Source organism: Juglans microcarpa x Juglans regia, chromosome 1D (genome assembly GCF_004785595.1).
Source record: "Juglans microcarpa x Juglans regia isolate MS1-56 chromosome 1D, Jm3101_v1.0, whole genome shotgun sequence".
In the NCBI taxonomy this organism is placed as follows: domain Eukaryota; kingdom Viridiplantae; phylum Streptophyta; class Magnoliopsida; order Fagales; family Juglandaceae; genus Juglans; species Juglans microcarpa x Juglans regia.
The window spans coordinates 22,935,975-22,949,233 of NC_054594.1; the positions used below are offsets into that span (position 1 = coordinate 22,935,975).

The 13,259-nt window shown below is 39.5% G+C and overlaps 1 protein-coding gene across 2 annotated transcripts in view; it reads left to right on the top strand.

Moving 5' to 3' along the window:
* The window catches only part of LOC121254637 (coatomer subunit beta-1), a 31,677-nt gene that overhangs the window by 16,394 nt on the left and 2,024 nt on the right, over positions 1-13,259 (top strand). For both annotated transcript variants that reach the window (XM_041154766.1, XM_041154761.1), the window contains exons 2-4: positions 474-2,526; positions 3,777-4,286; positions 5,421-5,506. In XM_041154766.1, the coding sequence (XP_041010700.1) occupies positions 481-2,526; positions 3,777-4,286; positions 5,421-5,506 (2,642 nt within the window). In that variant the 5' untranslated portion in view covers positions 474-480. The remainder of the gene's footprint in view (positions 1-473; positions 2,527-3,776; positions 4,287-5,420; positions 5,507-13,259) is intronic.

The following is a 13,259-nucleotide window of genomic DNA, read 5'->3' on the forward strand; positions in this document are numbered from 1 at the left end:
GAAGAATTTTTTTTCAAGTGATAGGTATAGATGTCTGAGGTGTCGTTTGGGAGGCCTGCTGGTCCTAGCATGGGTCGGGAGAAAGTGAGAGGAGACATATGGTAAAGTTATAAATTTTTTGTTGAATATATTAGTGACTAGTGAGTGTTGTAAAGTATCATTCTACATCCAGATGATGTGCTTTTTTTCTTTTTTCCTTCCATTTGAAATTTTGATCTTTAGAAGAATGAAGGTAGAGCAAAAGAGGGAAAAAAAAAAAAAAAATCTGAACTTCGCTTTTATAATTGAATTTAGTCCCTTATTATGGATATGAGCATTACTATGCTAATACTCTTTTTAATTTTGGCTTCTCTACTACCTTTAGGGTCTAAGCAAATGAAGAACTTGTTTTCTTTGGGTTTTCATAAACAATATTGCTCATATTTAAAATTCTTGATATGCGTTCATGAGTCTGATGTTCTTTCCGGAAGCAGTTAAGAAATGGAGAAATCTTGTACTCTGCTCGTTCACTTTGACAAAGGGACTCCTGCAATTGCAAATGAGATTAAGGAAGCTCTTGAAGGCAATGATGTGCCTGCCAAAATTGATGCGATGAAGAAAGCAATCATGCTTTTGTTGAATGGCGAAACACTACCTCAGCTTTTCATCACGATTGTCAGATATGTTTTACCCTCTGAGGACCATACAGTCCAAAAACTACTTCTGCTATATTTGGAGCTCATTGACAAAACTGATGCGAAGGGTAAGGTGTTACCTGAAATGATCTTGATATGCCAAAATTTGAGGAACAACCTTCAGCACCCGAATGAGTATATTCGTGGTGTAACTTTGAGGTTTCTTTGCCGGTTGAATGAGACTGAAATAATTGAGCCGTTAATCCCTTCTGTTTTGCAAAATCTGGAGCACAGGCATCCATATATTAGAAGGAATACTATATTGGCTGTGATGTCAATATATAAGCTTCCACAGGGTGAGCAACTTCTGGTCGATGCACCTGATATGATTGAGAAGGTTCTTTCAACGGAGCAGGACCAATCAGCTAAGCGGAATGCGTTTCTCATGCTCTTTACATGTGCTCAGGATCGTGCGATTAGTTACCTTTTGACTCATGTTGACAGGGTCTCTGAATGGGGTGAATCGCTTCAGATGGTTGTCTTGGAGCTGATCCGAAAGGTGTGCAGAACAAATCGAGGCGAGAAGGGGAAGTACATTAAAATTATTATATCCTTACTGAATGCAACTTCAACTGCAGTTATCTATGAATGTGCGAGCACACTTGTTTCTCTGTCATCTGCTCCTACTGCTATTAGAGCTGCTGCAAACACTTACTGTCAACTGCTTCTTTCTCAAAGCGACAACAATGTGAAGCTTATTGTGCTTGACCGGCTGAATGAACTCAAGTCTTCTCATAGGGATATTATGGTTGACATGATCATGGATGTGCTTAGGGCACTTTCTAGCCCTAATCTTGACATTCGGAGGAAGACGATTGACATTGTTCTTGAACTTATCACTCCACGGAACATCAATGAGGTTGTTCTTACTTTGAAGAAGGAAGTTGTTAAAACTCAGAGTGGAGAGCTTGAGAAGAATGGTGAATACAGGCAGATGCTTATTCAAGCCATTCATTCCTGTGCAATTAAGTTCCCAGAAGTTGCAAGCACAGTGGTGCACCTATTAATGGATTTCTTGGGTGACAGTAATGTTGGGTCAGCTGTTGATGTTGTTGTTTTTGTTCGGGAGATAATTGAAACCAACCCTAAACTTAGGGTTTCGATAATAACAAGGCTATTGGACACTTTCTACCAGATCCGATCTGCACGTGTGTGTGCTGGTGCTCTTTGGATCATTGGAGAGTATTGCCTATCACTTTCTGAAGTTGGGAGTGGCATTGCAACCATTAAACAGTGTCTTGGAGAGTTACCTTTTTACTCAGTTTCAGAAGAAGAGGAAGCTACTGATTCTTCAAAGAAGGATCAGCAAGTTAACTCCATTACTATTTCTTCAAAAAGACCAGCTATTCTTGCTGATGGCACCTATGCTACACAGAGTGCTGCCTCTGAAAATGCTTTTTCCCTTCCTACCCTTGTTCAAGGATCCTTGGCATCTGGGAATCTTAGATCCCTGCTTCTCACTGGTGACTTTTTCCTCGGGGCAGTTGTGGCCTACACTTTGACCAAGCTTGTTCTGAGGTTGGAAGAGGTACAGCCTTCTAAAGTTGAAGTGAATAGGGCATCTACACAAGCACTGTTGATCATGGTTTCTATGCTGCAATTAGGACAATCTCCTGTTCTTCCACACCCAATTGACAACGATTCTTATGATAGGATTGTCCTATGTATAAGATTGCTATTTAATACTGGTGACGAGATAAGGAAAATATGGTTGCAATCTTGTCGTCTTAGTTTTGTTAAAATGCTTTCAGAAAAACAACTTCGCGAAATAGAGGAATTAAAGGCAAAGGCTCAGATATCTCATGCACAACCAGATGACCTGATTGATTTCTACCATTTAAAGAGCAGGAAGGTAAAAAATTGTGTTTGTGATATGTTATGTATCTGTTTTTGGGTTATAAAGACTAGGATGAATATGATGGTCTCATTTGGTTTGTAGCACTGCTATCTTTCCTGAATTATTTTTAATCATTTAGACACTTCCTTCTGCTATAGATGCCCGAGCTGTGACTGCATGTCCATAGTTTGAAAGGTTCCTAGTAGTATCACCATACAAATATATATTTGTTGAGTCAGAGAATATGAACAGATTGCAGGAACATGAAAAACTTTATCGATCTCCTCTTGCTCTGCTCTTGTCAATTATATGCAGTGTTGCTAGATTCACCATGAATATTTTCTAGTTTTTGGTCCATTGTGTTATGTTAGAAATGGGTATGAATCTTAGCATAAATATAGAAGATTATTTGAACAAGAACATAAACTTGTCATGCAACCCTGTTGCCCCATCTTTTTCTTTATTTTCCGTAAATTTTCACAATCTCCTTTCTGTTTCTTTTAATTAATAAGATTAATGTAATGACAAAGGGAAAATAGTCAAAGTTACAATTGGAATCCCTTGGACTCATTATAAAGGGCAAGAATTTCTCCCTCCCAAACAAAATGTGGGATATCATTCACCACCTTCTTATACTCTATCCGGATAGTACAATCTCCCCCCTTAAATCCCCGACATCCTTGTTAACCCATTCCATCATATGTAGCATGGCTCAAGTTTCACTCTTGTCATTGGGATTGGGTTTGATATAATTTGTAATGACCCAAAGTAGGTCCAAGCCGCATCTAAGCCCGTGCTTGAAAAGACTAGTAAAAGTTACAATTGGAGTCCCCTAGGATCATTATAAGGGCAAGAACTTCTCATTCCCAAGCAATGTTGGATCTCTTCGCCACCTTCCTATGCTCAATCTAGTACAATAAGATATAATAATTTGTGGTGGATATTTCAACTTGTGTACCATTCGTTCCAAATTAAAATTTTGGGGCTAATTTAATAGAGTTTGGTAACTAGTAATAGACACTGAAAACTTTGGGGGGACCTCCATCCTTTGTTGATAGAAATCTTTTCAATCTTTTTACTGATTTCTGTTTTTGTGAGTATATTGGTGTTTCTTCATTTATGATGTTTAGATGTCATCTTTCTTTGATTAATGATTGTTGTACTATTACGTAATATAACAAATATATATATCTATATATATGTATGTATGTATAAATTTCTCCTTATGGGTGTGCATCAATGCTCTGACTGCATCTAACTTCCAGGGTATGAGCCAACTGGAACTAGAAGATGAGGTCCAAGATGATTTAAAGCGTGCAACTGGGGAGTTTGTAAAGGATGGGGATGATGCGAATAAGCTTAACCGCATTCTTCAACTGACTGGATTTAGTGATCCAGTGTATGCTGAAGCTTATGTGACTGTTCATCATTATGACATAGTCCTTGATGTTACAGTTATCAATCGAACTAAGGATACCTTACAGAATTTGTGTCTGGAGCTGGCAACTATGGGAGATCTTAAACTTGTTGAACGCCCTCAGAATTATACACTAGCTCCTGAATCAAGCAAACAAATAAAGGCCAATATCAAGGTTTCCTCTACTGAGACGGGAGTCATATTCGGGAACATTGTTTATGAGACTTCTAATGTACATGAGCGAACAGTGGTTGTGCTGAATGACATTCATATAGACATCATGGACTACATCTCTCCGGCAGTTTGTAGTGACACAGCTTTTAGAACCATGTGGGCAGAGTTTGAGTGGGAAAACAAGGTAATGGCGGAACTTCTTTCTCATGTAATACTACGGTTAGATTCTTGACTCTGTAATAATCAAAAGATAGAAACTTACTTGTTATTGGGCTGAACTGAAATTTCTATTACTATTTATGAAGCCATAATTTTTTTAGTATTTATCCGGGAATCAATTCAACCTGAATCTGTTGATTGTGTGTGTATGCGTGTGTATTTTACTTTTTGTTGGGTAGTTGTGACCATTTCCATGAGTTGTGCATCTCTTTTCAAAGGATTTAGGAGCCACTATGTACAGGTTGAAACATTATTGAATATAGCCTGAAATTTTTTCAAACCAGTTTTTCGGCATTTAACTTTTAATTTTTTGTAATTTGATCTTGAATATCTTATGATCTTTTCACTCTTTCAGTCCCCAATTCCACTGCAAAATTGGTAGGTAACAAACTACTCTCTATATTAGCTAATTTGGAATGGTGCTAAAGCAAGGCCTGTGTGGTTGGGGAACCAATAGTTCTAAGATTTTGAAGTTGATCCAAAGATTTTTGTTCTTGATTCAAATGTTAAAAAAGATGCCCTCTAGGTTGACATATTTCTGTAAAACAATCAACCTTTCTTGACTATTTTTAATTACGCTGTTGTGTTTGCTTCAAATGAAGACAAAGGCTATTGTTTAGCTTAAAATGAAGAAAAAGGCAACATTGGGTTTTGGCTTAATGCTCAAGGGGGTACATCTAAGGTGTATGAACATTAGGCCTCTATGATGTTCTCCAATTGTTGGATCAAGAATGAAAGTGCACCAAAAACAAGCTCTTATTCAAAGACCATGATGACATTTTGAAGATAAGAGTTATTTAACTCCTGTTGAAAGGAATATGGCTTTTTGCAGTGGTTGAGTTTCTCCTTTACATCAGAGCAACATATGCACCTTCATAAAGCTGGAGCTGCTTCCAACTTGCTTCCTTTCTCATAGCCTCCTTGCTTCTTATTTATATATTTTTTCTGCAGTACTTTGTTTCTTTTAGCTATGTTTTTAGGCTTCCCCTTCTTGGCCAAGTTTTTTTTTTTTTTTTTTTTTTTTTTTTTTTTTTTTCCCATTGTAGTACTTAGTTGATGACTTTGAGTTAATGATCATGTGATTGTGTAATGCCTGCAGGTTGCTGTCAACACTGTAATTCAAGATGAGAAGGAATTCCTTGACCATATTATCAAATCAACCAACATGAAGTGCCTTACTGCACCGTAAGTTCTTCAACTTGTTAGCTGGCTACAATGTTCTTTCTTAATTAGCTTTCTTACCATCAGCAAATTTTATTTATGTGATATGAAAGATTGGAGATCTCAAGGCCATGTGTAACACCCCCTTCCCATAGGTTAGGAGTGTCATGTGCTTTTGTAACTGTGCCCAGTAAAGAGACCCAACTTGATAAAAATACCTAGTTTCTCGAAAAATAAATTCCCGAAAAAACATAACATAAAAATATAATCTCATAGCAAAAAAGATCTTTTTGTGAAAAGATACACTTATTACAGGATGCTTACGGAAATATGGTTTTGGCTTTTTTGAAATATATTGGTGAGGGTACAAATATTAGTGCTGAGTTGCAGGCAATGGTTTTTGGGTTACGTTTTTGTCGAGAGATGGGTTTTCAAGGCATAGATGTGGAGTCAGACTTGCAAGTGTGTGTGCGATGGGTTCACCGGCAGCAGTGTAACGTGTGGTATTTAGAATACTTTTGGGAGGAATTAATGGAGATCGTTCATAGTAGGGATGTTAATGTGCAGCATATTTTTAGAGAAGGAAATGCTCCGGCAGATTATTTGGCAAAGTTAGGAGCAAGTGGAGTTTCATGTGTGTGGAATTCTTTAAATCAAGCGCCTAGGATTTTTAAAGGGTTAATATGTACAGATAAATTAGCTTTACCTTATTTAAGGTATAGTTAATTGTTAATTATCTTTGGGTTTGGTAATTTCCTTTTTGTGTTAAGGTTGGTCATAAGGTTGTTTTATGTTATTAATGGAAAAGTTTGTTTATATGGGAATAATGTAACCAAGGTATTTCTCAGCCAGAATTTATGTTTTTGAATAAACCTGGGAAATGGTCACTCTTGAACATGTGGCCTGGACTCTTAAAAAAAAAAAAAAAAGAAAAACTAAGTCTGAAAATCCCCTGACATGATCTATGCCTTGCCGTCAGCTTGTCAACACCATCTGCGTTACCTAGTCATTTTATAAACATAAAATAACAAACAAACAATCAAAATGAGTCGAATACTCAATAAGTAGTACATCATATATTAAGCATAATTTTTTTTTTTGGATAGGTAATCCGAGAAATGTTATTAATAGAAAAAGGCAAAACCCAGGTATACAGGTAGTATACATGAGAAACACCTAGTTTGAGTTTACAATCTAAAGAAGGTGGTCATGAACATTTAGACCGTTACAAACAATGGTTTCCGCCCATAAGAGCAATGACTCAAAGAAGAAAAGTTTTAGTTCCTCCATTGTTCTCTCACAATCTTCAAAGTTTCTTGCATTTCTTTCCCCCCAAATACACAAACACATACAAATAGGAACCATACGCCAAATGATCACCACCTGTGAGTTACCCTGAATGCCTCGCCAACTTGCGAGGAAGTCCACCAATCTAAGAGGCATGACCCATGAAAAACCGACTCTCGTGAAACAATCATCCCACATGACCCTAGCCATCTCGCAGTGTAGAAGCAGATGATCTATTGATTCCCCCTGCTTTCTACACATACAACACCAATCCAGCGCAATTACCCGGCGCTTCCTCACGTTATCTGTAGTCAGGATCTTGTCCAGTGATGCTATCCAAACAAAAAAAGCTGCTTTTGAAGCAGCTTTCGTCTACCATATAGTCTTCCACGGGAACATGGTCAATCTAGGACTCGTTAGAGCTTGGTAAAATGATCTAACAATGAAGTTGCCTTTTTTAGAATGATTCCAGTGCATCTTATCCCTGGTATCCCCTGATATACTTTTTTTTTTTTTATAGGTAAACGATAGTATAAATAAGAATAAGCATAGCCTAAGTACACAAGAAGTTATACTAGAGTTAAGGCCTATCTAAGTTGCTGTAAAAGAAATAAGAAAATCATGTACATTTAGGCCATTAAAATCTACAGCTATAGCCTAAAGCAGTAAGGTACGGAAAAATAAAACTCGAAGCTCCTCTAAGGTCCGCTCCTTATCTTCGAATGTCCGCTCATTACGCTCTCGCCATATACACCACATAATGCAGCTAGGAACCATCTTCCTTACAACTTTGATTTGTGGAGCTCCATTCGGTATTACCCAACTAGCCAATAATTCCACCACAGTAGTAGGCATCGCCTAGTTTAACCCTATGTGACTGAACACTTCGGTCCACACGACACTAGCTATCTCACAATGTAACAGAAGATGATCCACTGTCTCTCCAACTTTCTTTCACATACAGCACCAATCAGGAATAATTACCTACGCTTTCGTAAATTATCGGTAGTCAAAATCTTACCTAGGGCCACTGTCCAAGTGAAGAAGAGTGCCTTGGGGGGTGCCTTATTCCTCCACAATTTTCTCCAAGGGAAATGGGTATTCAGAAGTACGGTAAGGAACTTATAGAAGGAACGCACCGAGAAGATACCCTTACCTGCTGGTGTCCACCATAGCTTATCACCACACCTTCCATTTGGCTTCATAGTATACACTAATTTGAAAAAAGCCTCGAAACTATCTAGTTCCCAGACTTGGGCTGCTCTATTAAAGAGTATATTCCAATGGATTTGGTCCCTGAACGAACCATGAGGTTCGCCACCGAAGCTTCTTGGTCACGTGCCACTCGAAAAACCATAGGGAATGAGTCCATGAGTGCCTCTTCCCCACCCCAAATGTCCTTCCAAAATTTTATACGAGTACCCTCCCCACCCTGAAAACACTCCCCACCCTCGTCTTATGTGTTTCCAAATCCCCACACCATGAGACCCATTCCCTTCACTAGAACACCAACCCCCCCATACCCTGCCATATTTGCAATCAACCATAAGTTTCCAGAGAGCTTCCGGTTCCATAATGTACCTCCAAAGCCATTTCTCAAGATGTGCCCGGTTAAATGTTCTCAAATTCTTTATCCCCAACCCACCTGAGGAAATTGGTCTGCACACCCTATCCCAACTGACAAGGTGGAACTTGAATTCCTCTCCCAGTCCACTCCATAGAAAGTCACGATATAGTTTTTCAATTCTCGCCGCCACACAAGCTGGAATTAGAAATAAAGACAGAAAATATGTTACTAAGTTAGAAAGACTGCTCTTGATAAGGGTCACCCGGCCTCCTTTCGATAGATATAGTCTCTTCCACCTTGCTAATCTCCGTTCTATTTTCTCAATAACTGTATCCCAAATAGTTGAAGCCCGTGATACAGCCCCCAACGGTAACCCCAAATATGTCATAGGCAAAGAAGCGACCTTGCACCCTAGAGTGTTAGCCAGATGCCGAGAATTACTGACGTTCCCAACAGCCACTAACTTTGATTTATCAAAATTCACTCTCAGCCTTGACGCTGCTTCAGAACAAAAGAGAAGTGCCTTCAAAGCCTGAAGTTGGTCTTGCTCAGCTTCACAAAAGATTAGTGTGTCATCTGCAAATAATAGGTGAGATACCGAGATCAAGCCCCTATTCGAATCACCCACTAAGAATCCGGACAAAAACCCATGACTGACCACCGCCGATAACATCTTACTCAGAGCCTCCATGATGATAACAAATAATAGAGGGGATAGGGGATCTCCCTGTCTTAGACCTCGTGAGCTGTTGAAAAAGCCCTCTGGGTTGCCATTGATTAAAACTGAAAATCTTGCCGTTGAAATACACCATCTGATCCACCTACCCAATTTCTCCCCAAAGCCACATCTCTTCAATAAATACAAGAGGAAGTCCCAGTTTACATGATCATATGCCTTCTCCATATCTAGTTTATAGATAATCCCTGCAACACCTGATTTTACCCTACTATCCAGACATTCATTGGCGATTAAGACAAAATCTAAAATTTGGCGACCCCTTACAAAAGCATTCTGTGGCTTTGAGATTATCTTACCAATGGCCATCCCTAGCTTGTTTGCAAGCACCTTGAAAATTATTTTGTATACCCCATTTATAAGGCTAATTGGCCTAAAGTCCTTCACTTCCGATGCTCCAGTCTTCTTTGGAATCAGAATAAGAAATGTAGCATTCAGGCTTTTCTTGAACTTCCCCGCCATAAAAAATTCCTGGAACACATTCATGATGTCATCTTTCACAACCTCCCAACAAGTTTGGAAGAAACCCAGTGAAAAGCCGTCTGGTCTTGGTGCTTTATCTTTTGCCATTCCTCTGACCACTTCATACACCTCCTCTTCCTCAAAAGGTCTTTCCAACCATGACGATGTCTGTGATTCAATAGAATCAAAACCAAGTCCATCTAATTTTGGCCTCCACCCCTCTTGCCTTCTCTAAATAAAGTTTCATAAAAAGTCACCACATGTTCCCGGATCTCTGAAGCCTCCGTGCTTTCACTACAATTGATATTAAGCATTTCAATGGTATTATTTCTCCTATGAGAGTTAGCCACTCTATGGAAAAATTTTGTACTTCGATCCCCTTCTTTCAACCAAAGTGCCCTAGACTTCTGACGCCATGAGATTTCCTCCAAGGATAATACTCTTTCCAACTCTGAGACAAGTTCTGCCTTACGTGAGACTTCCTCTACGGTGAGAGCTCTAAATTCAGTGATCTTCTCAATGTTCTGTAATCCCTCCATCCTGGATCTCTTTTGTACCCCTATATCTCCAAAAGATTGGAGGTTCCAAAGCTTTAAATCATTCTTTAGAGCTTTTAGTTTGCTTACAAGTATATGAGAGGGGGTACCAAAAAACTGATATGAGGACCATCACTGCCTTACCCTTTCCACAAAACCTTCACTATTGAGCCACATGTTTTCGAACTTGAAATAGTGACGGCCTCCTTGGATACCACCTCCATCCAATAAAATGGGGAAGTGATCCGAAAATAGTCGCGGTAATCTCTTCTGACATACCTCCAGATAATGAATTTCCCAACCCGGCGATAATAAGAATCTATCCAGACGAGACCATGTCTGACTATTCGACTAGGTAAAAGGCCCACCTATCAGTGGGAGATCCACCAGATTCAAATCAAAGATGCAATCTGAAAATTCTGTCATGGCAGGACAAATCCGACTATTACCAGACCTCTCACTAGGAAATCTTACCACATTAAAATCACCACCTATGCACCAGGGGAGGTCCCACCAGCTGTATACTCCCACAAGTTCTTCCCACAAACATTGTCTGATATTGTCATCATTTGGTCCATATATACTTGCAAATGCCCATAAAAAATTATCCTCCACCATCTTAAAGGAACACGCCACTGTGTATTCCCCAACAAACTCCTCCATTTTTTCCACCACCCTTTTATCCACATCACTAGTATCCCACCCGATGCCCCATTTGAAGCCAAATATACCCAATCCACATATGGACAGCACCACACACTTCTCACTATTTTTCTAGACACCAACTTCAACTTGGTTTCTTGTAAACACACAATATCCGCTTTCCAGTCCCTAAGCAAATTCTTTATAAGATGGCGTTTATTAATCTCATTCAACCCGCGTACATTCCAAGACAATTTTTGGCTTCATAAAGAAACATGTGTACCCTTCCCTTTGCTCCTATCACGACTTGAGCTACCCTCATTCAACGACCATTTTAGTCTGTTAAATTCCCTCTGCTTCTTGGAACCAGATTTCCTGGATTGAGAATGGCCTACCTCAATGGCCGTGAGAAGGGCCATAAAATGTTCTTCTTACCCCACACTCTCCATTCCCACCACATGTTGAATATCCTTGACCATTTTGAATACCCATTCAGAGATTTCAAACTCATTAGGAAATAAACAAGTTAACGGGAATGGCTCTCTAACACCTGTTTCTCCCTCCCCTCCAAACAGATTCCGTCCTTCCCATTCAACCTCATTAACCATATTGACTACCTCATTTTCAATAGGGAAAGTGCTCACCTGAGTTTCAGGAACCAAGACTATGTCAGCACTAGTCTCCGTGAGACTCTGCGATATCCCCACTACACTGTCTTCCCCAAGTTCTACAATCCTCACAGCCCCTCTCTGTAATGGTCAAACTACCCCCCTCTTTCACGAAAGTAAAACGTTTGGAGTCTATGATCAACTCCTTAGTATGGCCCATCACCATCACCAGTCTACTATGCTAATAATTTAGGCACCATAGACGACGGGAACAACGGGAATATTTTTTCTCTAAAAGTGTACGGAGAGAAAAATGAAGAAAGTTGCACTCCCCTGATATACTTACTGAATACAATGTCGCAAAGAACTCTAAAATAATCTCTAGCTCCCAATCTTGGGCTGCCGTAATGAAATCAATATTCCATTGAGGGGGGCCATTTGAAAGGACCAAAAGATTGGCAATAGCTGCATCTTTTTTTCTTGCAAGCTCAAAAATAGCAGGAAAGGTATCTTGAGGGCTATGGTCACCACACCAATGATCATACCAAAATCTTATGCGAGAATCATCACCCACCACAATATGTTCATGTCCTCTAAAGGTCTCCCAATGTCCCCTTATAAATTTTAATAACCCCACTCCATATGTGCCTTGTACCTCATTCGAGCACCAACCTCCTCAAGCCTCTCCAAATTTTGAGTCTATAACCGACTTCCATAGAGCATCCATTTCGAGTTGGTACCTCCACAACCATTTACTCAATAAAGCTTGATTGAATTTTGTCAAGTGGCGAATCCCCAAACCTCCCCCAGAATAGGGGTACAAACTGTTGACCAATTAACTAGATGAAACTTTAACTCATCCCCCAATCCACTCTAAAGGAAATCTCTTTGTAACTTCACAATGCAGTTAGCTACCTTTGTAGGAAGCGGGAACAAAGATAAAAAGTAAGTGGGTAAGTTCGAAAGAGTGCTTTTGATCAAAGTCCACCTACCACCTTTCAACAAATATAACCGTTTCCAAGAAGTAATCTGCGCTCCACCTTTTCGACCACGCCATTCCAAATCCTTTCAGATTTAAAGGAGGCAACCAACGGTAAACAAAGATACTTTAGAGGCAGTGATACCTTTCATCCCAAGAGTGAAGCTAAAGACTCCACTTCATGGACCACCCCCATTGGCACTATTTCAGACTTCGAAAGATTAATTCTCAAGCCTGATGCAGCTTCAAAGCAAATGAGTAGCACCCTCAAGGCTTGAATGTGTCCAAGATGTGCACGGCAAAAAATGAGAGTGTCATTGGCAAATAACAAATGAGAGATGTTAATATTGCCATTCCCTACCAGAAAACCATAAAGAAACCCCCATCTACCAGGCCCTCAATCATCTTATTTAGAACTTCCATGATGAATAAAAAAAGTAAAGGAGAAAGAGGATCTCCCTGTCTCAAGCCACGAGAGAAGTTGAAAAAACCCACTGGTGATCCATTCACCAAGATAGAGAATCTCACTGAAGAAATGCAAAATTCTACCCATTTTTACCGTTTTCTCCCAAAACCACATCTAGCAAGAAGATAGAGTAAGAACTGCTAGTTGATGTGGTAATAAGCTTTCTCCATGTCTAGTTCACAAAGCAGCCTGGGTTCTCTAGATTTTAATCGTCCAACCAAGACTTCATTTGCAATGAGGACAGAATCGAGGATTTGTCTACTTTTTACAAATGCATTTTGTGGCTTTGAAATTAGCTTTTCCATCACCGAGCTCAATCTATTCGCAAGCACTTTGGAGAGAATCTTATACACCCCATTCGCAAGGCTAATGGGGCAATAATCTCTAATATCCGTAGACCCCATCTTTTTGGGAATGAGTACTAGAAAGGTAGAATGAAGATTCTTCTCAAATCTGGCTTTAGTATGAAAATCATGAAAGACTTGCATAAGGTC